We start from the raw sequence: 26978 nt of genomic DNA on the forward strand, positions 1-26978 counted from the left end.
AATATACCCTGAATATTCATTAGAAGGACTAATGCTGAAGCTCCAATACTTTGACCACCTGATGAGAAGAGCTGACTCATCTGAAAAGACCCTGATGCTGGGAAAGATTGAGGGCAGGAGGAGAAGGGGACGACAGAGGATGAGATGGTTGGATGGCATCACCGACTGGATGGACATGAGTTTGAGTAAGCTCCAGGAGATGGTGATAGACAGGGCAGCCTGGGCGAGCTGCAGTCCATGGGGTTACAAAGAGTCAGACATGGCTGAGTGACTAAACAACAACTCAGCTCATCACCAGGGGTTTTCTGAGCTCTAGGGTACGACCTTTTATGAACCACTGTTCTTTCCTCATCTTCCGGGGTGGACCGTTCTATGTTTCAATGTTTCTGGAATGCAGGTGTATTTTATATTTGGTGGAGAGAAGAAACGTGGAAGACAGAATATCATGAAGCAGGAGTTATTACAGAGGTCCTTTCAAGAAACTGTCGGAGGACCAAGAAGGGAGCACGGAAAGCCACCAGTGAGGACAACTCTGCATCCTTCACCTGACACATCCTCAGCACTGATGGGTTTGGCGTGCTTATCACCACACTCGTGCCCTGTATTGTAATGGTCTGTGGTTGCGTCTCCCTTTCCTACAAGCCTGTGAGGCTCCAGAAGGCAGGGCATGTCCTGCTGCTCTCTGTATGCTCAGTACAGAGCCCCTGGAACACAGCGCACCAGCTATGGCTTTTGTTGGAATAGGAATATATACATGTGTTCTCTCCCTCCCCAACTAGACCGCAGGCTCTCAGAGAGCTGGGGCTGTGCCTTTTGCGCTTTGCTTCTGGTATATTTCCCGCCTTAGGGTCCTTTTATGGGCTGAATCGTGCTCACCCACCCACTCCCAAAATCATATGTTGAAGCCCTAACTCCCCTTCTCACATTCCTTGGAATGTGACTATATTTGTAGACAGGGACTTTCAATCACCCCACCCAGACCTTGGACCCACTCAGGGTATGCTGTGGCCAGCCTCACATGGGAACTGGGCTAGGGAATCAATGCGGGTGGCTCTAATGCTGACTGTCTACCCAAACTGCCAGCTTACAGGGCAAAGATGAGCCCTACCAGGGATGGTGTTGTCCAACAGAAATCCCAGAAGTCCACCAACAAACATGCTTGTGGTCAGCAGCACCTGGATGACTTGGTCCAGCTGAAGAATCCCTAGAGTGGAGACAAAAGTGACAGGAATTAAAAAATGGGCAGAGGATCTTAATAGAGACTTTTCCAAAGAAGATGTCCAGGTGACCAACGAGTATGTGAAAGGTATTCAACATCACTGATATCAGGGAAATGCAAATCAAAACCACAGTGGGATATTCATCTCACACCTGTGAGGATGACTTTTACCAAAAAGAACTGAGAAGTGTTGGCAAGGATGTGGAAACACAGAAACCCTTATGTATCATTGATGGGACTGTAAATTAGTGCAGCCATATGGAAAACAGCATGGATATTCCTTAAAAAATTAAAAATAGAACTACCATATGACCCAGCAATTCCACTTCTGGGTATTTATTCAAAGAAAATGAAAACACCAACTCAAATAGATACATGCACAGCCACATTCACAGTAGCATCATTTACAACAGCCAAGATACGGAAAGAACCTAAGTGTTCAGAAGTGGATGAGCAACTAAAGAAAATGTGGTGTATATTTACAATGGGTATTATCCAGCCATAAGGAAAAGAATGAAATGTTGCTGTTTACACAACATGGATAGACCTTAAGGGCATTGTGCTGTGAAATAAATCAGAGAGAGAAAAACAAATACGTATGATCTCACTATATGTAGACTCTTAAAAAAAAAAAAAAACTCATAGAAAAAGAGATCAGATTTGCAGTTACCAGAAGCGGGAAGTGGGAGAAGAAGGAGGTGCTGGAGGAGGGTGATCAGAAGGTACACACTTCCGGTTATGAGATAAGTATGAGCAGTGTAACGTACAACATGAAAACTATGGTTAATGCTGCTGTATGTTAACCATACAGTTCTTAACAGAATAAACCCTAAGAGTTCTCGCTATGAGGAGATATTTTTTTCCTTTTTACCTCCACTTCTTTTTATTGTATCCATATGAGACGATGGTGTTAACTGGATTTATGGTAATCATTTCACAATGGATGTACATCAAAACTTTATGCTGTATACCTGGAACTCATACAGTGATGTATGCCAGTAATATCTCAACAAAACTGGAAATAAGTAATGGCGATGTAATGTTCAACATGGTGACTATAGTTAATTTCAAAGAAGTGACAGGAATTCCTAGGAACCAAGGGCCCCATTCTGCCCCTGGAACGGTCACAGTCTAGAGGACGGAGAATCACCTGTGTGGAGCCTCTCTGGGTTCTTGTTCACCCAGTTGGGAATGGCAAGCCCACAGAAGATGGAGAAGCCGAAGATGAAGAGGTTTCTGGATGAGTTCAAGTCCACGTACTGCAAGAGAGAGGCCCGCAGCCATCAGCACCTATACTGAACACCAAGCACCCCTCCAAAGTGCCCCCTGTTCACCCATCACTGGAGGTTGGAGGGGGATGTCGGATTCAGAGGGCACAGGCTCTCAGTCAAGTCCCAATGCCCCCTTGACCCTGGGAGCTGAGTGGTTTGGATAATCCAATCCAAACGGATGAAGTTTTGTCTTTCAGAAGTTTGGATGTTTCCGGTTATTTCTTCCCTCCATTTGGGGCCGGTGCATTTGCTGGGACTGGAGGATTCCCTTCTCCTCCCTTGTCCCCGGCCTGTTCCATTCATCTCCATTCCCATGGGCTCCGCTCAGGAGATACAATGCTGCTGAGGGTCCCTTGCCTCACCTGGAGATTGGAAATCCCCACGGCAGTGATGACCCCGAACATCACCAGGAACATGCCTCCGATCACAGGTGTCGGGATGGTGGCAAACGCAGCCCCGATCTTCCCAAATATGCCCATCAGGAGCAGCACGCAGCCCGCAGTGACAATCACCATCCTGCTTCCTACCTGCAGCACTCAGAGAGAAGGGATACAGATGGTGGCTGAGCTCCAGCCAGGCCACATGCCCTGGAGACCTCTGCGCTCTTCTGGGGAATCACAAACAACAGCTCCAGGGGTCCTGCAGGAGGACCCCCCTCTACTTCTCACGGGGTTTGGGAAAGGATGAGGGTTTGACCTTGGGTCCCAGCCTCTGCCCTCACCTCTCCTCTCTGCTCTTCTCATACCTATCTTCAAGTCCTGACTCCACTGCTCCTTCTCTGGACAGCTTTTTGTGAAGAAGTGGCAAGAAGTCTCTTTCGGGAAGGAGTGGCCCAATGCTTAAGAATGGGGTTTGAGAGCCAGTTCCAACTCTGCCTCTAACTAGCTGCCTCTAACCTTTCCAAATATCAGCCTTCAAATTTATCAGGTGGAATTAAAAATTCTTACTTCACAAGCTGCTTATAGGAGGCCAGCATTACCCTGGCAGTACCAAAGTCAGATAAGGACACTACAAGCAAAGAAAGTACAGGTGACCCTTGAACAATGATTTGGAACTGTGTAGGTTCCTCTACATGCAGATATTTTTCAACAGTAAACACTGCAGCACTAAACTATCCATGGCAGGCTGAATCTGTGAACGTGGAACCACAGATATGATGGAACCACGGATATGGAGGGACCACATGTACAAAGATCCAACCATAAGTTATACAAGGATTTTTGGCTGCGAGGAGGGTTGGTGTGCCTAATCCCACCCTATTTCCCATATTGTTCTAGGGTCAACTGTACAGACCAATATCCTTGATGAATATAGATACAAAAACTATCAACAAAATATTAGCAAACCAAATTTAACAGCACATTAAAAGGATCATACACCATGATCAACTGGGATTTATCTCTGGGATGCAAGAATGTCTCGACATATGCAAATCAATAAATGTGATACACCACATTAATAGAATGAAAGATAAAAATATCTGATCATCTCAATAGATTCAGAAAAAGCACTGGAAAAAATTGAACATCATTTCTTGATTAAAAGAAAAACTTTCAACAAATCAAATATAGAAAGAATATACCTAAAGGCATATATAAAAAGCCCACAACTAACATCATACTCAATTCTGAAAGGTGGGAAACTTTTCATCTAAGATCAGATCAGAAACAAGACTAGGGTGGCAACTCTCACCACTCCTATTCAACATATTACTGGAAGTCCACAGCCATAGGAACGAGGTAACATAAAGAAAGAAAAGGCATCCAAATAAAAAAGGTAGAAGTAAAATTATCTTTATTTGCAGATGGTATGATCTCATATGTAGAAAATCCTGACTCCACTAAGAAACTGTTCAAACTAATCAGTGAATTCAGTAAAGTTACAGGATAGAAAATCAACATACAGAAATTTCACATATTTCTACACTAATAATAAAACATCTGAAAAAGAAAACATACCGATTCACAATAGCATCAAAAACAATAAAATATTTAAAGACGAATTTAAACAAGGAGGTGGAAACTATAAGACTTTGATGAAAGAAACTAAAGAAGACACAAATAAATGCAAAGGTATATTATGTAATGACCTGAAGAATTAGTATTGCTAACTCTCCATATTACTGAAGCCATCTACAGTTTCAATGCAATCCCTATCAAATTTTCAACAGCATTTTCACAGGAATAGAAAAAAAATCCTAAATGCTCATCTATAGTAGTATAGTGTCAATTGTTCCATTGTGTCCACTCTTTGCAACCCCATGGACTGCAGCCCACCAGGACCCTCTGTCCATGGAATTCTCCAGGCAAGACTACTGGAGTGGGTAGCCATTCCCTTCTCCAGGGGATCTTCCTGACCCAGGGATCAAACCCAGGTCTCCTGTATTGCAGGAGGATTCTTAACCATCTGAACCACCAGGGAAGCCCCCTCAAATGCTTATGTAAGCACAAGAGATGCCAAATAGATAAAGCAAACCTGAAAAAGAAAAATAAAGCTGGAGGCACCTCAAATCCTGATTTCAAACTATACTACAAAACTATAGTAGTCAAAACAGTATGGTGCTAGCATTAAAAATAGACACATACACCAAGGGAACAGAATTGAGAGCCCACAAATAAGTCCATGCATACATGGGCAATGTTTGACAGGGCTTCCCAGGGTGCAAGTTTCATCCCTGGTCATGGAACGAAGATCCCACATGCCATGTGGCCCAGCCAAAATGTAAAAAAGCAAAAAAACAAACAAAACCATTAAAATGATACTCCAGGGTAGTTTGTTTTGTAGGAATAAAAAGCTCTGGAGATCTGTCGCACAGCATTATACACTTAATAGTACTGAACTGTACACTTCAAAAATATTAAGATGGTAGATTTTATGTGTCTTTTACCACAATTTTTAAAAATTTTAAGATACTCCAATGTCAACAACTTGAAGTTCATTAGTGTAGTGATAAAGTAGCAGATTTTACCTTTGCTTATTTTTCTTCCCAGCTTAAGAGCACATTGACCAATGACTGACACCTGGTGGCTGGTGAAGGTTTACACGCTCAGCGAGGACCAGCAGTGGGACAACCAGAGCACCAGTCATGTCCTCTGGCTACATGGAGTGGCTGAAGGGCGTGCCCCTGATATACAGGGCCTGACAAAACATGGTCCACTGGAGAAGGGAATGGCAAACCACTTCAGTATTCTTGCCTTGAGAAGCCCATGAGCACAATTTATTTAACTGACTTCATAAGAAAACACGTGATAAGAATTTACACATCAAAGGAAACTTCTGTTTTGTTTACAGCCCTAACAATGAACTGTGGGAACTAAGCATGAATCTAAGCACAATAAATCAACTTGTCAGGTTCAACCAATGCCCTTTGGATACACTGATGATCTCATAAATGGCAGGTCATCCCAAATCCTCCGTTCCGTTCCGTTGCTCAGTCGTGTCCGACTCTTTGCGACCCCGTGGACTGTAGCCTACCAGGCTTCTCCATCCATGGGATTCTCCAGGCAAGAATACTGGAGTGGGTTACCATTTCCTTCTCCAGGGGATCTTCCCAACCCAGGGATTGAACCCGGGTCTCCCACATTGGAGGCAGACGCTTTAACCTCTGAGCCACCAGGGAAGCCCTCCCAAATCCTACCACCACAGAATTTACCATGCAGCCCTGGGCCTCTTTTGGTCTCAGGATTGACATTTGGGCTGGAAGCTACAACACCCTAGAGAAGTGATGGGAAGTCTCTGACCAACCTAATTCCTCCCCCAATACCACCACCTGTCCCCCACTTCCCAACCCACCAACTAGGAGAGAACCAAGAACTAGTGAAAAGCAAAGGAGAAAAGGAAAGATATACCCATCTGAATGCAGAGTTCCAAAGAATAGCAAGGAGAGATAAGAAAGCCTTCCTAAATGAACAATGCACACAAATACAGGAAAACAAAAGAATGGGAAAGACTAGAGATCTCTTCAAGAAAATTAGAGATACTAAGGGAACATTTCATGCAAATGTGGGGACAATAAAGGACAGTATGGATCTAATAGACACAGAAGATATTAAGAAGAGGTGGAGAGAATACACAGATCTGTATAAAAAATTACTTAATGGCCCAGATAATCACAATGCTGTGATCACTCATCCAAAGCCAGACATTTTGGAGTGTGAAGTCAAGTGGGCCTTAGGAAACATCACTATGAACAAAGCTAGTGGAGGTGAAGGAATTCTAGCTGAGCTATTTCAAATCCTAAAAGATGATGCTGTGAAAGTACTGCACTCAATATGCCAATATTTGGAAAACTCAGCAACGGACACAGGACTGAAAAAGGTCAGTTTTCATTCCAGTCCCAAAGAATGGCAATGCCAAAGAAAGTTCAAACTACTGCACAGTTGCACTCATTTCACATGCTAGCAAAGTAATGCTCAAAATTCTCTAAGCCAGGTTTCAACAACAGTACATGAACCATGACCTTCCAGATACACAAGCTGGATTTAGAAAAGACAGAGGAACCAGAAATCCAATTGCCAACATCCCCTGGATCACAGAAAAAAGCAAGAAAAATCCAGAAAAACATTTACTTCTGCTTCACTGACTATGCTAAAGCCTTTGACTGTGTGGATCACAACAAACTGGAAAATTCTTAAAGAGACAGAAATATCAGACCACCTTACCTTCCACCGGAGAAACCTGTATGTAGGTCAAGAAGCAGCAGTTAGAACCAGACATGGAAAAAAGGAATGGTTCCAAACCAGGAAAGGAGTACATCAAGGCTGTATATTGTCACCCTGCTTATTTAACTTATATGCAGAGTACATCATGTGAAATGCCTGACTGGATGAAGCAAAAGCTGAAATCAAGATTGCCGGGAGAAATATTAATAACCTCAGATATGCAGATGACACCACCTTTATGGCAGAAAGTGAAGAAGAACTAAAGACCCTCTTGATGAAAGTAAAAGAGGAGAGTGGAAAAGCTGGCTTAAAACTTAATATTCAAAAAACGAAGATCATGGCATCTGGTCCTATCACTTCATGACAAATAGATGGGGAAACAATGGAAACAGTGGCAGACTTTATTTTCTTGGGCTCCAAAATCACTGCAGATGGTGACTGCAGCCATGAAATTAAAAGACGCTTGCACCTTGGAAGAAAATCTATGACCAACCTAGATAGTATATTAAAAAGCAGAGACATTATTTTGCCCACAAAAGTATGTATAGTCAAAGATATAGTTTTTCCAGTAGTCACATATGGATGTGAGAGTTGGATCATAAAGAAGACTGAACATCAAAGAACTGATGCTTTTGAACTGTGGTGTTGGAGAACACTCTTGAGAGTCCCTTAGACTGTAAGGAGATCAAACCAGTCCATCCTAAAGGAAATCAACCCTGAATATTCATTAGAAAGGCTGATGCTGAAGCTGAAGCTCCCATACTTTGGCCACCTGATGCGAAGAATCAACTCATTAGAAAACACCCTGATGCTGGGGAAGATTGAAGACAGGAGGAGAAGGTGACTACAGAGGACGAGACGGTTGGATGGCATTACTGACTCAATGGACATGAGTTTGAGCAAACTCTGGGAGATGGTGAAGGACAGGGAAACCTGGCGTGCAGCAGTCCATGGGATCACAAAGATTCAGACACGACTGAACAGCTAGACTGAACTGTAGTCCATGGGGTCGCAATGAGTAGGATACAACTGAGCATCTGAACAACAACGGGATTTGCAGCCTGCTCATGTACCTTTCTTCCCTGCTCCTCCCCTCTATTCTGCTCCTAAGTCGCTTCAGTCGTGTCCGACTCTGTGCAACCCAATAGACAGCAGACCACCAGGCTCCTCCGTCCCTGGGATTCTCCAGGCAAGAACACTGGAGTGGGTTGCCATTGCCTTCTCCAATGTATGAAGTGAAAAGTGAAAGTGAAGTCGCTTAGTCGTGTCCGACCCTCAGCGACACCATGGACTGCAGCCTTCCAGGCTCCTCCATCCATGGGATTTTCCAGGCAAGAGTACTGGAGTGGGTTGCCATTGCCTTCTCCCCCCTCTATTCTAAACAGCCTTAATTTAGAAATGATACATCAAAAAAATTTTTATTCTGTTTATTGAGTATAATTTTCTGTTCTGCATGATATTTGCTTCCTTTAGCAGGAAAAATAGTTGCTGCTTTTTACTTGTGTAGCCCATTCCTGTTATATTTCTGTGTGGGTCAGTGTTCCTCACATGGAAAAACATTCCTTTCACTTGCACTAAAGGTTTGGAAACTTTGGGAAAATATCCAAGCATCCATGGTGTCAACTGCTCCAGGGGTGGGTGCTGGCTCTGCTGTTGCTCACACATTTTAGCTCCCACTGTGGGCCCGAGGTCATGCAGACACAGAGGTGGATAGGTCTGAGGGAGCAATCAGAAAATGCAGAGAGGGGAAGTGAGTAGCGGGCTCTGTATTCTCCAAAGGTGACTTCACTTGTTCTGGGAAACACCGCACCTCTGCACTAAAGCAGACGGGAAAGCAACATCATAATAATATTCTTTTCTAAGCCTTCTTAAAAGCACCATCTTGAAGAACTTGTGCTGAACTTATGGGGCTTTCCTGTGGAAAATGGGAGCCCAGAAGAGATAAGCAGGGACTAATTTAATTGGGTTCCAGAAAGATCCTTGGGCAGCCACATGGCAGCTAGTTGAGAGATGGGCAAGATCCTGGGAAGAGACAGGTAGGGATGCTGCCATGTTCAGGTGAGAGATGGTTGATCAAGCTGTGGTCCGGTTGGAGAAAAGAGGACAGGAGGGCCAGAGGCACACTGAGAAACGGAATCCACCGTGAGGGGTACAGGACAGAGACGGTAAGGATGCCTTGGGTGAATTCACTAGGACAAGTTTACAAGGAGGAGAGGTAAGAAAGGGGCCGTGCTGAGTGAGAGGTACCCTTGGGACATGCAGGGACAGGTAAGCACAAGCAGGAAGGTCAAGAACAGTAAGCAGAATAACGGCTCCTCAAAGATGTCCACATCCTGATCCCAAAACTCACATGGCAAAGGGGACTTAAGGATTTTGAGATGGAGAGAGTAACCTGAATTACCCAGGTGGGCCCAATCTAATTACACATACCCACATAAGCAGATAATTTTTCCCAGGTGTAGTCAAAGGGAGACGTGACAAAGGAAGAAAGGTCAGAGAGAGGCAATGTTGCTGGCTCTAATATGGGGGAAAGGGGCCATAGCCAAGGATGTGGGGAGCCTCTAGATGATGGAAAAAGCAAGGCAATGGATTCTCCCCTGGAGCCTCCAGGCAGGAAGGTAGCCCTGCTAACACCTTTACTGTAGTCCTGTGAGACCTGTATTGGAGTTCTGACCTCCAGGTTAGTAAGATAATAAATTTGGGTTGTTGAAAGCCATTAAGTTTGTGGTAATCTGTTGCAGCAACAATAAGCAAATAAGACGTGGATGACAGATCCAGGTACTTAGCCTGCACACCACCCCACCAACCCCTGCCACACACACGTACCCACGGACCACTGTCTGCAGCCTTACCCTGGTGATGCCCAGCGCGCCCACATTCTCGCTGTAGGAGGTGGTGCCGTTCCCTGTCCCCCAGGCCCCTGCCAGCAGGCAGCCCAGGCCCTCGATGCCAATGCCTCGGTTGATGGCGTGCTTCGGGGGCGGTGGCGCCCCCACCAGGCGGGCACAGGCATAATAATCGCCTATTGACTCCACCATTGAGGAGATTACCCCTGCGATGATCCCAAAGACCCCAGCCAGGCTGACGGTGGGGAGGCCCCACTGTCCTGAAAATGCAATGCAGAGGGAATATTAACCCAGAAGACAGCAGGTTACTGGACCCCAAATAATTTCTTTCCAAGAGGATTCTCCGGAAGGCTTTAAAAACTGGGCAACACGTCTTCCAGCCCCAAAACTGTCCTGAGACTTTATCTTGAACCCCTGCCTTACCCGTGCCTCCCTGCGGGTAGGTCAATGCCCTGAACTCGAGGTCGCAGTGCACACGAAGAACCAGCAACCCGGCCTTTTCCCAGGAAGGCCCTGAAGCATTCTGAAGTCAAGATACTTACTCAGGGAGGCCGCAGCTCCTTAGCCCATGAGGCCACCCCTGCCTATCACCACTGAAACGTGCTTATTCACACAACCTGAGCCAAGAACTGCAGGGAGAGGAGACCAGAAGAGGCCTAAGGGATGGTCTTGACCTCCAACCCAGGAATTTTCCCATTCAGTCCCGAGCCTCCCTTGTGTGGGACCCACCAAGTCCAGGAGGAGATCCAGATGCTAGCTAGAGGTCAGGGTTCCTCTGTGCTTTTCCCCACCACAGGCTGTTGTCAGATCCCTTGGAAAGATTCTCCATCCCCCCACCCCTGGCTCCATTCACCACCCGCTCTGGTGCCCTGAGCCCCATGGACAGACCTAGGAAGCATGTGTCCCAGGCAGTAAGGGCCCAGTCTTCTCATTACCTGGGTAAGGGAAGCGAAACCACGGAGCCTGGCTCAGGACGTTGCCTTTGGTGTCAGTGCGGGCCAGGTACCCGTAGGCTGTGGGTGCTGAAGGGAGGGCATCAGTGATTGTGAGCACGAAGCAGAGCAGCCACGAGATGCAGAGCCCCAGCAGCACCTACAGAAGGGAGGTGCCCTTCACACCTGGTCCCACTCCCTGCCCCTGTCCACACCTCCCAGCAGGGTTGGGCAAAAGAGAGAATTCAGGAAAGCTCTTCAAAATGAGGCAGTGTTGGATTAGGAACCCTTACAGTGACAACAGAAATCTGTGTGTCAGTAGATAAGTAGCACAGTAAAGAAACACAGACAATAAACCATAGAGAGACCTTATGCCTGGTAGAGGCAGAGATGTCTAGGAAAGTAGACAAGGCCTGTGTTAGAAGGACTGCAAGCTGACTCCCTTTCTACTGTTTGCTGGTCACATGACTTGCTTCAAACTCCCTGAGCCTCAGTTTGTTCATCTGTACAATGGAATTTCAGCCATTGCTCTGCAGAGCCTGAAGCAGGATTTCTTAAAGTTGCATCCTCAGATGTATTGATTTTTAATCTCTGGTGGTAGAACCCCAGACATCTGTATTTTTAGCAATGTTTCCAAGTGAATCTTATGTACACTGAACTTCTGAACCACTGGCCTACAGGGTTGTGGAAGGATCAATGAGATCATTATATGTATGTATCTTTTTTATAATGCAGAATGTAGTTCACAGGTGAATTAAACCTGAAAACATCTTTATGGGGTTGACAACTATGCCTGCTTGACAGACTGGAACAAATTCAACAGAGAAGACTCTGAAAAAGGAGGCACCATCTGAGTCATCCAGGAACCAATGAGAAAGAACCTAAGCATCTTGGCCCTACGTTCTGCACCCATAGTGGTGATCTGGCTATCTCCCCCAGGGCCATGCTCTGAGGACGTCCCGGGAAACATGAGGAAGCTGTCCTACACTGGCGACCACTGTAGCAACCTGGGGCAAGCTCTCTGCTCCCGCAGGAGAGAAGCATAGAGGGAGGAGCTATAGGGCATTAAGCCAATGCTCCCACCACCCATGGGCAGGGTGGGGAGGAGCAGTTAGGGGAGGCTTAGGAGGAGAGGCCACTGCAGGTGGAGAGCATTTGACTTGAGGCCCGTCTGGGTGAGCAAGAAGCTGCCCTCACTCTCCAGGTGAGTCAGCTAAGAATGGCGGCGGGTGGGGAGTGCTTCTTACAGGGAAGACCTGAAACAGGTAGAACTTAGAGGTGTGAGACTTCTTCTCTCGTCCATAAACGGGCATGGGCACTGCGATGTTTTTCAGGTACTGAGAAAACAGCACGATGAGGAAGATGGTCCTGAAACAGAAACAAACCACACCCAACCTGGCAAGCTGGGGCTCATCCAGAGCAAGCATCCAGGAAGCTGAGCCACCGTGTGCCTCTGGGTCTGGGGAGAGGGGCTGTGCTAGGAAGGTCCTCATCTAGGCCCTGTTCTGCATCCTGCCAGCTGGGAACAGGTGGGCGGGCCCCTTTCAGAGGCTGCCGGGGGCTGAAGAGGAAGAGTGGGTAGAGGACTACTATTCCCTGGGACCTGAGAAATGAGCATGACAGCTGCATAGATCCATACTGGAGCCAACGAGGCCAGAGTCAAAGACCATCTTTTCTCCCAGGTGGTCCTGCAGGCCCTTGAGGTCAGAATGAATGAACACATCCATCTGTTGTTGCCATATTCCTCCAAAGCTCTGTTTAAATGTTGAGGGCCTCTTCCCCACCCCACTCCTAAGCCTTCCTGACACTCTTCCCCTACCCTCTCCATCCCCCACAAGCTGGCTGTCACTACCCCATCTCCTGAACAAGCGTGACACTCTGGGACCCTCATCACTGTCTCCTGGTGTCACAGGTACCTGGACTCAAGTCTTAACTCTCCGCTAAACTACCAAATGCTTGAGAGCTGGGCTATGTCTCTGTACCCTTCCCAGGAGCTGGAGGTGTACAAATACTTGCTCAGTGAAAACCTAGGAGGCAAGGGACAGGTAGCATCAGCCTTCAGTGAACCCTGCACGAAGTATGTTTATACACTGCCTGTGATGAACTCATTGTCTGTGAGGACTAATAACAAATAAATAGTAATAATACATTCTAAATAGCCATTTCACTGCTTTTTAAGGTATTATAATGTACATGAACTAGAGAGCCTCTTGATGAGGGTGAAAGAGGAGAGTGAAAAAGTCAGCCTAAAACTCAATATTAAAAAAATTAAGATCATGTCATCTGGTCCCATCACTTCATGGCAAATAGAAGGGGAAATATGGAAGCAGTGACAGATTTCCTCTTCTTGGACTCTAAAATCACTTCAGATGGTGACTGCAGCCGCGAAATTAGAAGACAATTGCTTCTTGGCAGGAGAGCTATGACAAAACTAGAGAGTGTGTTAAAAAGCAAAGATATCATTTTGCTGACAAAGGTCCATCTAGTCAAAGCTATGATCTTTCCGGTAGTCATGTATAGGTGTAAGAGCTGGACAATAAAGAAGGCAGAGCGCTGAAGAATTGATGCTTTCGAACTGTGGTGTTGGAAAAGACTCTTGAGAGTCCCTTGGAAAGCAAGATCAAACCAGTCCATCTTAAAGGAAATCAACCCTGAATACTCTTTGGAAGGACTGATGCTGAAGCTGAAGCTCCAATACTTTGGCCATCTGAAGCGAACAGCTGACTCATTGTAAAAGACCCTGATGCTGGTAAAGATTGAAGGCAGAAGGAGAAGAGGGTAACAGAGGATGACATGGTTGGATGGCATCATCTATTCAAGGGACATGACCTTGGGCAAACTCCAGGAGATGGTGAGGGACAAGGAAGCCTGGCATACTGCAGTCCATGGGGTCACGAAGAGTCCGACACGACTTGGCCACTGAACAACAACAAATGTTCATGAAAGTACTTGTAAACCACCTGAGCTTGCCAATATCCAGGACTCGCTCTTTTAACTGGGTAACCTTCCCCTAGAGGGAACTCAAATGGCCCTCAGACCCCGGAGGGTACTTACGTGGCAGCAATCCCCCAGTGGATCCCAGCGTCCTCACCCGCGGAATCGAAGAGAGGCAGAGCCACCAGGGAGATCGTGGGAGCAATGGTCAAGGGGCCGATGAAGCGCATGAGGAAGCCAATGAGGCCTGAGAAGCCCACCAGCATCTGGACACAGGAGGCAACCATGACGGCTCCCTGCAGCTGAAGAGGAAGAGTGGGGCTCATCGGCTGAGAGCCCGCGGCGGGGCGGGGCCTGCGGCGGGGCGGGGCCCGGATCGGTGATACCTTCAGAGGCAGGGCAGGGGGCAAAGCTGGACCCCAAAGAAGCAACGGAAGGCGAGCTCTGACCTCACTCCTCTCTCCAGTCCTCTATTGCCAACTGTCTGTTGGACATTTTCACCTTATGTGAAGCTTTTCAGAAAGTAGACTTCAAGGTTATCTATTGATCATGGTGATAATGCTGATGACTTGTAATACTGGTGTTACCCAGTAGTGTATTGACCGTCTTGCCGCTTTACTTTTCTCTGTTTTCCTGTTTTCTGTCTCAGAGGTTGGCAAAGGGGACAGAGAGTGAATTGTTGAGGTTCTGTGGGCTGTCCAGGCTCAGTCGAGACTTTTCCAGGCAAGTTGGGAACAAATGAGCTTGCCCATGTTCTAATAAAACTCCATGGACAGGCTCTGAAATTTGTATTTTGTACAATTTGGACTTGTCATAAAATATTCTTCTTTTGATTTTTTTTCAACCATTTAAAACATAAAACTATTTTTAGCTTGCGGGCCATTCAAAAAACAAACAGAAGACAGGCAACCGGCCAGATTTGGCTTATAGGCTGTAGTTTGCTAACCCTTGAGCTATGGGACTCATTGAGTTTATTTCTCTTTTTTACTTTACTTATTTGGGTGTTATACATTCTTTTTTATCCCTTGCCTTGAAGTCTGATTTCCCAGTAAAGAAAGAAATCTGATTCCTGCTTTCTTTTGATTAGTGTTAATATAGTATATTCCTCTCCATCTATTTACTTTTAATCTACATGAATCTTTATATTTAAAGTAGGTTTCTAGAGAAAAACAAATATAATATGACATCACTTATATATAGATCTTTTTTAAAAGGGTACAAATGAACTTATTTACAAAACAGATATAGAGTCCCAGATGTAGCAGACAAAGTTATGGTTATCAGGGGATAAGAGACCCCCTGATAGGGGAGGAGTAAATTAGAAGACTGAGGATGACATATACACACTACTATATATAAAACAGATAACAAATAAAGACCTGCTGTCTAGCATGGAAAACATGACTCAGTACTCTGTAACGGTCTAGACATAAGGAGTGGATATATGTTTATGTATAACTGATTCACCTTGCTGTACATCTGAAACAAACAGTAAATCAACTCTACTCCAATAAAATTTTTTAATAATCAAAGTAGGTTTCATCTGGACAACATATGGTGGGGTCTTATTTTTTGATCCACTCTGACAATCTCTGGTCTTTTAATCAGTGCCTTTAGAGCAATGATGTTCAAAGTAATTATTGATCTAGTTGGATTAATATCTACCATATCCATTACTATTTTCTATTTGTTGCCCTTGTTCTTCATTTCTTTTTGTTTTTGTCTTCTACTCTTTTTCTGCCTTTGGTGGTTTTAACTGATATTTTTATATGACTCCATTTTCTCTCCTTTCTTAGCATAACTATTATCCATTGTTTTCCCTCTAGTGGTTGCCCTAGAATTTCCAATAAACATTTACAGTGAACTCAAGTCCACTTTCAAATAACACTATACCACTTCCTGAGTCGCATGAATAACTTATAGTAACAAAACAATCCTAATTTCTCCCACCTAGCCATTTTATCACTGCTGTCATTCATTTCACTTATAAATAAGCATACACAAGTATATAAAAAATTTTAAACTACCATAATACCAGAAGGTGAAGTTTAATTGGTCTAATGTGTTGAAACCTGAGCTCGCCATCTCTTCCCCACCACCATTTTCTTACAACATAATGACTATTTACCTGTCCTTTCTATTACTTCTCATCTCCCAGAAAGAAATGACATGACTATTGGTCCTGTATTTGCCTCACTTTCATTTGTGGCTACTATTGTGATGTAGAGTTGGACCGCTAACCATTGGTGGTTTCAAGTCTTGAGTTGTGTGTAAACAAATATAACCCAGTGAAACATGGAAAAATCTACCTTGAATTCCAATAGGCTAGCTCAGTGAATTAAACCAATCCATTGATCAGTGAAAGGAAGTTGAAACTTGCAAAAACTTTCCCATACTTACAGCACTGGTGAAAAACCCTGGACCAGCAGATGGAGCTAAAATACCACAGCTAAGACTCTGGGTTTGTGCTCACTCTCAGACACTTGGAAGTGATGTGGGAAAGAAATAGTGGAGGCTACTTTTCTGGATCTGGGCAAGAGGAACCCCTACCCTGGGCCCTGTGCTTTAGAGCAGGGGTTGGCAAACTTTTTCTGTAACTGGTCAGACAGTAAACATTTCAGGTTTTGTGGGCCACATGTAGTTTCTGTCACATATTATTTTTTAAATTTTAAACAACTTAAAAATGTAAAAACCAGGACTTCCCTGGAAGTCCAGCGGTTACAACTCGACTCTTCCATGTCAGGGGGCAAAGGTTCAATCCCACACACCCAGAAGCATGGTGTGGCCAATAATAAATAAATAAATAAATTTAAAAATGATTCTTAATTGGTAAGGAGTAAAAAACAGACTGGGTAACTTCCCTGGTAACTCAGCTGGTAAAGAAACCACTTGCAATGCAGGAGAGCCCAGTTTGATTCCTGGATCAGAAAGAGCCCCTGGACAAGGAATAGGCTACCCACTCCAGTATTCTTGGGCTTCCCTAGTGGCTCAGATAGTAAAGAATCCACCTGCAATGCAGAACTGGATTCGATCCCTGGGTTGGGAAGATCCCCTGGAGGAGGGCATAGCAACCCACTCCAGTATTCTCGCCAGGAGAATCCCCATGGACAGAGGAGCCTGGTGGACTACAGTTCATGGGGTCGCAAAGGGTTGGACACAACTGAGCACAGCACTGAGCTAGATTTGGTCCAAGAGCCACAGTTTGCTGACTCTTGCTTTAGAGGACTCAGAAACACAAGAATAATGAATGCACTAAAGAAAACACAGTTTTGGCTGTCACTTGGGATCCTGTGCTCGGTGCAGGCTCAGCATGACCCACGTCCCTAGACATCTTCTCACTATTAGCACTGTGTCCTCAAAACACAAGGCAACTGCTTCTGACTATTACAGCATTAGAGCAGACACGTCATTAGAACACAGGAAGGATTTGAGCAACAGAAGAGCTGAGGCAGGAGAGGAGACAAGAAGGCAAGAGATTGTTGCATAAGAAATTATAGTTCTTGGGGCTTCCCTGGTCACTCAGTGATGAAGAATCCACTTGCCAATGCAGGACACCCGGGTTCCATCCCAGATCCAGGAAGATCCCACATGCCGCAGAGCAACTAAGCCTGTGGGCCACAACTATTGAACCTGTGCTCTAGAGCCCAGGAGCCACAACTACTGATCCCACGTGCCTCACCTTCTGAAGCCTGGGTACCCTGGAGCCCATGCTCCGCAACAAGAGAAGCCACTGAAATGAGAAGCCCACGCGCCGCAACAAGAGTAGCCCCCGCTTGCCCATGCACAGCAACGAAGACCCAGCCCAGCCAAAAATAAATTTTAAAAAAAGGAATTACAGTTCTCAGTAAGTCTAAGTGAAAGGGAAATCGTGCCCCTGGCATCTAACAGATCAGGGTAAAGAAACTGATGAAATAAAATTCATATTTTAAGGCAGACAAGAAAAAAAAATATAAAAGATGATTGCTCCTTGGAAGAAAAGCTATAACAAACCTAGACAGCATATTAAAAAAGCAGAGACGTTACTTTGCCAACAAAGGTCCGTATAGTCAAAGCTGTGGTTTTTCCAGTAGTCATGTATGGATGTGAGATTTGGACCATAAAGAAGGCTGACCGCCAAAGAATAGATACTTTTGAACTGTGAAGCTGGAAAAGACTCTTGAGAGTCCTTTGGACTGCAAAGAGATCAAACCAGTCAATCCTAAAAGAAATAAATCCTGAATATTCATTGGAAGGGCTGATGTTGAAACTGAAACTCCAATACTTTGGCCACCTGATGCGAAGAACCGACCCACTGAAAATGACCCTGATGCTGGGAAAGATTGAGGGCAGAACAGAAGGGAACGACAGAGGACGAGATGGTTGGGTGGCATCACCGACTCAATGGACATGAGTTTGAGCAAGCTCCGGGTGACGGTGAAGGACAGGGAAGCCTGCATGCTGCAGTCCACGGGGTCGCAAAGAGTCAGACACGACTGAGCGACTGAACAGCAACAACGAAGGCAAGAAACAAAATTAAATATTAAATTCCTTCTGTTTGCTTGGGCCTCCTCCCTCCCCAAAATGCAGTGCGCACCCACATTAACACATTAACCAGAGCTCTTCAAAGATGGAAGGGCCAGATAAACCGTAAAGCAGTTTTTTTTTCTTTCTTCTGATGCTAACAATGTAACTTCTTTTATTTATTTATTTACCTTTTAATTGAAGGATTAGTGCTTTACAGAATTGTGTTGGTTTCTGCCAAACATCAACATGGATCAGCCATAGGTAGACATATGTTCCCTTCCTCTTGAACCTCTCTCCCATCTTCCTCCCCATGCCACCCCTCTAGGTTGTAGCAATGTAACTTCTTGAAAGAACAGTGTTCTTTCTCAGCTCTGTTGGGAGTCATGGTGACCTGCTGCTCCCTTCTATGTGCTTCCCTGGACAATGTATCTCTGGTGAACTTTACATGAAATATCAGTATGTCATTTTAACATATGATCCTTTTTCTCAAAAGTGTATGTGACTTTGCCTTTGACTTCCAACAGGTGAAACAGTTCCCAGAGCTTCCTGACAATCTGCTCCCTGGGTTATAATCCTCAGTTTGGCTCGAGTAAAATCCCTTTTTTTCTCCCCTTAACTTGATAGTTAATTAAAATTTCCACTTCTTATTCTATGCTTAGTTTTAATTTGGATTTGCCAAAGCCAAGTATTGCCTCCCTGGGGGAGAGCAGAAACAAAACCAAACCTCAAACCACATGTGTTTTGTGATTCATGCTATTGATGATACAATGCAAATAGGTTGCGCTGAAGAAGAAATACACCCTGCTTTGAAAAAAGTGGTTCGACAAATGGCATTTGAAGGTTAGCCAATTGACCTGGCAAAAATCCAGGGCCCACCAGCTTGACAAGTGAAATCCTTAGTCTTGGTCTAGAGCTACATGGAAAAGTTTATTAAATATTAAAAACCCCTGTTAACTCTGAGTCCACCTTTTGGAAAGAAAGGAAGCACAAGGACTCGATAGATCACCGAAGCACATCCACAGCCGGCGTGCTCTTGGACTGTACATCAGAGCACAGGCATGAGCAGAAAGGCTGTTTATGAAAGGGAAGAACAGCAGAAAGTTCTGGCTGAAATTCACAAGTTATGGCTCAGACTGGGCTCAGGCCAGCATCCCAACCAGCACAGCACTCCTGAGATAACAGAAGTATTGGTGGTTGAGTCCACGCTGAATGAGGGCTGACCCTGGCAGATGCCAGATGCTTCAGCTCTGAGTGGGGCATTTGGTGCAGAGGTGGCCCAAAGGAGCTACTCAGCCACTCTCCCTCTGAAAGGCCATTCCTAACTAGTCTGCTACTCGGCACTGTTTGGAATTAGAGCCCTACTGACTGGCACCAAATAACTCCAAGATCAGAAATCTCTATGATATCTTGAATGATGTCAGAAAGACATTCAAATAAGGAAGGGGCGGGCGTGCATGCTAAGTCTCATCAAAAGAACTTGCCGATTAAAAGGAAATAGTTACATTCAGGAGAAGAAAACACAGTTACACAAGGAGGCGTTCATAGGATCCATGAGTAAGTGACAGTCCCCGCCTTCCCTGGGTGGACACTACTTCACCAGATAGTCTAACTCTAGCAACCAAGATTTGGATCTCACTATGTGGGTCTCTGAATTCAAAAAGCAAGTTGGGGTCTTGCTAAAGGTGCTGCTCATCCACCTGAGAAAGACTGAGACTAAAAGAGTGTAACATTTCAGTAGAAGGGCTTTGATGGAGGAAGGAAGGCAAGTCTAAGTCCAGCCAATGAACAACATGTGTGATGTGCCAGTGGACATGAAATTACCCAGGGTCATCCCTTTAGAATTTTAGGTTCTCAAGCTGTGGCCAATGAATGGACTAGCAGTTTGGTCTGGCAAATCAGTCATAGAGGCTATACTGAAATTTCACCTTTTATGGGACAGGACTTAATAGTCAAATCTCAAATACTGGTGGTTCATATCAATGTCCCCGTGTCTTAAAAAAGAGGAGGGAAGTATGACTTTGAATGTAGTCACTAGGGTCCAGGAGGTGACACCTCGGGTCACAAGCCACGCACATGTGGGCTCACAAACTGCACAATCTCCATCTCTATCTGACATTGTGTTTCCCAGGATGATCCAGATTGATGACAATGATTGATTGATTGATGACAGTGATGTGCACAGGTGCCTCTGGTGGGAGAACATGAAGATAAATGGCCCATCACAGAGCCGGTAGGCTGCCCAAACTGGACAGTCCACAGAGTATGGGAGATTTTTAATACTCTTTAAAAAGCTGGTGGTTCTGGAGAATTCTGGTGCTGGAGAAGACTCTTGAGAGTCCCTTGGACAGCAAGGAGATCAAACCAGTCAATCCTAAAGGAAATCAACCCTGAATATTCATTGGAAGCTGAAACTCCAATATTTTGGCCACCTGATGTGAAGAGCTGACTCATTGGAAAAGATCCTGATGCTGGGAAAGATTGAGGGCAGGAGCAGAAGGGGATGACAGAGGATGAGATGGTTGGATGGCATCACCAACTCAATGGACATGAGTCTGAGCAAACTCCAGGAGCCAGTGAAGGACAGGGAGGCCTGGTGTGCTGCAGGCCATGGGGTCGCAGAGTCAGATATGACTTACTGACCGAACAATAACAAGAAGAACCCGGTATGGACAGTGTTTCTGATTTGAACTTTGCCTATCTTCTCACTGAAGCCCTGGCCCAGGGTACAATATAGAGCCTAGCAACCCAGACTGGCATCACCATGAAGATCAACTCATATATTAAACAGCTCAAGGATCACTTTTCACAGCATGAACATGACAGGAATGGACCAAGAAATACAATATCAATTGACCTTTTCATATTTCATGATACTTCACCCCAAAGCAGTAAAAGTACTGCAAAATTCGAATATGTGCTTGAAGCAATAAAATGTGGCTGACAAAGGCAGGAAGGGCAGGCTTTGCAGGGTAACATAGTGTAAGCTCAAGATCAAGCTGAAAATGGGACACAAAAGTGAGTTGCCAGTGGAGCAGTTGGAGCAGAGGGTAAAGAAATCTCATTTTCCCAGGACTAGAGCTTTGATTGCGTTCCTTAAGATGGAATGCTAGAATCAATTTAATTTGACTTGCTGGTATTCTGATGGTATTTATGGGCCGGATCGGAAAGTCTGGTATTTTTCAGGATGCATCCTACCCAGTAGAAAGAATCCAGTGACAATATATTTATTAAATCATTTGAAGTACCTTGGGAAAGGACACACAAAGGAAGGTTTAGCAATATTATTTGTCCAGCCCACTAATTAAAAGTTAGGGGATAATAACTCAAAACCCCCTCTGGGAGCAAGAAAATGGGTTGAGAAGGGCTCATCGTGGGGAAAAAAATAAAAGATGGTGGCAGAAAGAATCGGAGTCACCAAATCTTGCATCAAATAATGCTACTTTTGCCCATTGTGTTTAAAATGGGAATAAGAAAATGATTTCTTAGTCATACTTCTAGATACATCTTCAATCTGGGATGAGGGGTGCTGGCATCATAGTTGGCTCTATGAAACTGAAGCACATCTAATAAAGCTAGACCCAAAGTATACTGGGCTGTACTGAGTGGACAATGAGGAATGAACATTGTGAAAGCAGCCAGCACCTACAGTGATGCTGGCATATTTAGGACGTGGTCTGTTGTCTGTCTGTTACAATTGACAGGTCATAGGTCATAGACTATGAGCTCACAGCTGATTTACATGATACTCGATGAAATGAAAGTCACAGAAATAATGATAAATGACAAAATCTATATTGGGATATTGAACTCCAGTCACCAGTTAAAGGGCTTCCCAGGTGGCACAGTAGTAAAGAATCTGCCTGCCAATGAAGGAGATGCAAGAGACTCAGGTTTGATCTCGAGGTTGGGAAGATCTGCTGGTTTAGGAAATGGCAACATACTCCAGTATTCTTGCCTAGAACATTTCATGCACGGAGGAGCCTGCATTGGTAGTCAGGTTCTTTACCACTAGCGGCACCTGGGAAGCCCACCCAATATGAATGAGAGCCATCCAATCCTCTGAGGGACTCAACAGAACCAAAAGGCAGAGGAAGAACATTTTCGCTCGCTGCTTGAGCTGGGACATCCGTCTTCTCCTGCCCCCAGACACCAGCACTCCTGGTTCTCAGGCCTTTGGAATCAGATCAGGACTTACATCATTGTCCCTCCGCCCCCACCCTACATTGGAGTGTTTTGTCAATTCTATATTCCCTCTCATTGGTCAAACTTGGGTAAGAATAGGAATCTTGTTAGGAATGTGTCTCCTCTGTATTACCTCTTCCTTCATCTGTCACGTTCTGAGGATGTAACCCTTATTGCAGCCATAAGGCTGTTGAACTTGGACTTGGTGGGATGCTGAATGGACCCTGGCTTCGCTAAGGCTGGTCAGCTAGACTCCCAGGGATATCTACTAACTCTAGGTCCATAGCCCTGAGTTTTGGAATGCCTTTGGTCCAGTCCTAGTGAGCTTGGGGGAGGCACACTAAGACAATAAGTGAGGGCTGGAGTAATGCCTGAGCAAACTACCTTGTACTAGAAGGAATGGAAAAGGTCAGTTTTCATTTCAATCCCAAAGAATGTTCAAACTACCCCACAATTGCACTCATTTTACATGCTAGCAAGGTAATGCTCAAAATCCTTCAAGTCAGGCTTCAATAGTACGTGAACCATGAACTTCCAGATGTTCAAGCTGGATTTAGAAAAGGCATAGGAACCAGAGATCATATTGCCAATATCAGATGGATCATAGAGAAAGCAAGGGAATTCCAGAAAAAATCTACTTCTGCTTCATGGACTACACTAAAGCTTTTAACTGTGTGGATCACAACAAACTGTGGAAAATTCTTCAAGAGATGGGAATACCAGAACACCTTACCTGCCTCCTGAGAAATCTATATGCAAGTCAAGAAGCAACAGTTAGAACTGGAAACAGAACACCAGACTGGTTCCAAATTGGGAAAGGAGTACATCAAAGCTGTATACTGTCACCCTGCTTATTTAACTTACATGCACAGTACATGTTGTGAAATGCCAGGTTGGATGAAGCACAAATGGAATCAAGATTGCTGAGAGAAATATTAATAACCTCGGATATGCAGATGACACCACACTTATGGCAGGAAGCAAAGAGAAACTAAACAGCCTCTTGATGAAAGTGAAAGAGGAGAGTGAAAAACCTGGCTTAAAACTCAACAAACTAAATTGTGTCAACAAACTAATTTGTGTCAAACTGTTTCAAAAAACTAAATTGTGTCATCCAGTTCCATCACTTCATGGCAAATAGATGGGGAGACAATGGAAACAGTTTCTTTATTTTCTTGGGTTCCCAAATCACTGCAGATGGTGACTGCAGCCATGAAATTAAAAGATGCTTGCTCCTTGGAAGAAAAGCTATGACCAACCTAGACAGCATATTAAAAAGCAGAGACATTACTTTGCCAAAAAAGGTCCATCTAGTCAAGGCTATGGTTTTTCCAGTGGTCATGTATGGATGTGAGAGTTGGACTGTGAAGAAAGCAGAGCACCGAAGAATTGATGCTTTTGAACTGTGGTGTTGGAGAAGACTCTTGAGAGTCCCTTGGACTGCAAGGAGATCCAACCAGTCCATCCTAAAGGAAATCAACCCTAAATATTCTTTGGAAGGACTGATGCTGAAGCTGAAACTCCAGTACTATGGCCACCTGATGTGAAGAACTGACTCATTTGAAAAGACCCTGATGCTGGGAAAGATTGAAGGTGGGAGGAGAAGGGGATGACAGGGGATGAGATGGCTGGATGGTATCGCTGACTCAATGGACATGAGTTTGAGTAAACTCTGGGAGTTGGTGATGTATGGAAGCCTGGCGTGCTGCGGTCCATGGGGTCACAAATTGTCAGACACGACTGTGCAACTGAACAACAACAAGAAGACCCCCACACCATATAATGTTTGTGTAACTCTGCCCCTGCTCCAGAGGAGGCGGTCCTTTGAGTCGCTCCAGGCTTACATATTTAAGGTCAAGCTGGGATGGAGATGATTGGACTTCCTAGAAATCTCAGGCGACCTTCACTCTCATGTATTATTCCACCCACGAGCCATCCTTGACACTTCACTTCCGAGGCCAGGTGAGGATGTTAGAGTCTGGAAGCTACGAGGCCTACTGTCCCTGAAGGTGTGGCTGGGCTTTCTGCTGACAATCCTGTGTGCTGGCTTCCTAATCTATCATTTAGATAAGCCAACCTGGAGCACGGGCTTCCTGGTGACTCAGAGTGTAAAGAATCTGCCTGCAATGCAGGAGATCAGGATTCCATCCCTCGGTTGGGAAGATTCCCTGGAGGAAGTCATGGCTACTCACTCCAGTATTCTTGCCAGGAGAATTCCATGGACAGAGGAGCCTGGCGGGCTACAGTCCATCGGGCTGCAAAGAATCGGACACGACTGAGTGACTAACACTCACTCAGCTCAACTTATCCTGAAGCATGGCCAAACTTTAAAGCCTGCTTCAAAGCCACCAGTTTCTTTCCCTGAATGACACAACTGAATTAAACAAGGACTGGAAAAGACTCTGATGCTGGGAGGGATTGGCAGCAGGAGGAGAAGGGGACGACAGAGAATGAGATGGCTGGATGCCATCACCGACTCGATGGACATGAGTTTGAGTGAACTCCGGGAGTTGGTGATGGACAGGGAGGCCTGGCGTGCTGCGATTCATGGGGTCGCAAACAGCTGGACATGACTGAGCGACTGAACTGAACTGAACTGAAGTGTCTTAAAGTTTGGAATCTTGCCTAGCAGTGAGCTGAAAAAAATGAGTCAACTCTGAAGCCCCCCGAGGACCACCCCATTCCTCACACCCCACCCCTCAACCCATTACCTCTCGGATCCTCTTCTGCCATTCCTCAGTGAATTCAGGTGAGCTGGTGTTCACCTGGCTGGCATTGAGTGTCCACGTGGGGCACTTCCAGGTGGGAAGAGACAGCATGGCCAGGGAGGGTGCCAAGAAAGCAAATGTCCCTCCCTGGAGAATAGGCAGCCTGGAGGAGGGGAAAGGAGACAGTTACCCATTAGCCCCTTTAACACCAGCCTGTCACTGGCCCCAGCAGAGGCCTTTTAATCCCCAGTCCCACCTTGGTTTCAGGGCAACACATGACTCCTGCCGTTCTCAGTTATAGGGAACTCCTGCTGCTGCTGCTAAGCCGCTTCAGTCGTGTCTGACTCTTCGCGACCCCATGAACTGCAGCCCATCAGGCTCCTCCGTCCATGGGATTTTCCAGGCAAGAACACTGGAGTGGCGTGCCATTACCTTCTCCGAGGGAACTCCTATCAATCTCCAAGTCAGATTCACGAATTGTGCCAAACTTTGGACAGGTAGGAGAGGTGGGGAGGATAAGACAAGCAGACCTAATCCCAGTCCTGGAGATGCAAGCCCAGGAGCAGAGAGTCACGTACTGGGAAATGATCTGGGGCAGCACAGAGCTCAAGGAACACATGTGGTGGGTGCCGCTGTCTTCCTCAGTCCCAGAGAAACTTCCCCAGACCCCAGGATCAAAGCACAGTTCACACACGTTAAGTTCCCCCACTGACCTAGAATCTGGGTGGCCAGATTCCTTTGCGTCTTCAAAAATGAAAGGCAATTCCAGACCTCTACCTCCAGGCTCCTTTTTATCACACGGACTGAACATGCTTGAGGTCCTTTATCAAGGCATGTCCCCCACACAGGCCTTTCTTCTTCCTGGTCAGCGTCTCACTCTGGCCTCTGTGAGAACTTCTAGCACTGTCCATCTGACTTGTCTCCCTTCAAGGTGAACATAGCTGATAAGTCAACCTCCAATAACCCTGTCTTACTAGAAGGTCAGAAGCTATGAAGCCTGACCTAGTCTCCTGACCCTGCATATTATAATAGAACTGGTGGGGAGGAGAGTGGAACAGAGGATCTTAGCCTCTTGCTTGCATTTGTCATAGTATAGCATACCCAGTTTAGATACTTGTTCTTAATAATACTAAAAGAGTACTTTTGAAATCAGGATTCCATGAAGATAGCTTAAAGAGTCTTCTTGAGAACAAACACATTTTATTTAATGAAAATATAAAGTATACGAAAGAGTTTTACTGCCTAACTGGCTTTTGCCCTGGCTGAACACAGGAACTAGCAAGGCCTGAGCATCAGCCTCAGATGAGTTCACGGGCTTGTCAAGAGGGTGCACCCAGGCATGGAGAGAGCTTAGACCTCCAGGTGATTCTAACATCAGCCAGGGTTGAGAACAACTGATCTAGATTCATAAATCTAGACCCATAAGGCTCCAAAATAGATTGGAATATATGGCACACATAGGGCAGGAAACCTGGGTGATGGAATGGGTATGTATGAATGATTTTTTAATTAAAAAGATTATGGCGGGGAGAGATAAGTTAGGAATTTGGGATTAACATGTATACACTAATATATATATATATAAAATAGGTAAACAACAAGGGCCTTCTGTATAGCACAGGGAACTATAATTTATTTTATAGTAATCTATAATGAAAAATAATCTATATATAATATAGATTTATATATATGTATAACTGAATCAATTTGCTATATACTTGA

General features: G+C 45.1%; 1 protein-coding gene across 1 annotated transcript in view; it reads right to left on the bottom strand.

Annotated features, from left to right (window-relative positions):
* Window positions 1-26978, bottom strand: part of LOC129552673 (solute carrier family 23 member 1-like) — a 61640-nt gene that overhangs the window by 2774 nt on the left and 31888 nt on the right. The window contains exons 5-12 of the mRNA XM_088834681.1: window positions 25260-25419; window positions 13984-14165; window positions 12177-12297; window positions 10933-11089; window positions 10004-10257; window positions 2853-3017; window positions 2370-2478; window positions 1109-1204 (exon numbers count right to left, since the gene is read on the bottom strand). Of these exons, the coding sequence (XP_088690807.1) occupies window positions 1109-1204; window positions 2370-2478; window positions 2853-3017; window positions 10004-10257; window positions 10933-11089; window positions 12177-12297; window positions 13984-14165; window positions 25260-25419 (1244 nt within the window). The remainder of the gene's footprint in view (window positions 1-1108; window positions 1205-2369; window positions 2479-2852; window positions 3018-10003; window positions 10258-10932; window positions 11090-12176; window positions 12298-13983; window positions 14166-25259; window positions 25420-26978) is intronic.

The sequence above is a fragment of the Moschus berezovskii genome, chromosome 3, assembly GCF_049115385.1.
Source record: "Moschus berezovskii isolate FMDL1 chromosome 3, NW_MosBer_1.0, whole genome shotgun sequence".
NCBI classification, from domain to species: domain Eukaryota; kingdom Metazoa; phylum Chordata; class Mammalia; order Artiodactyla; family Moschidae; genus Moschus; species Moschus berezovskii.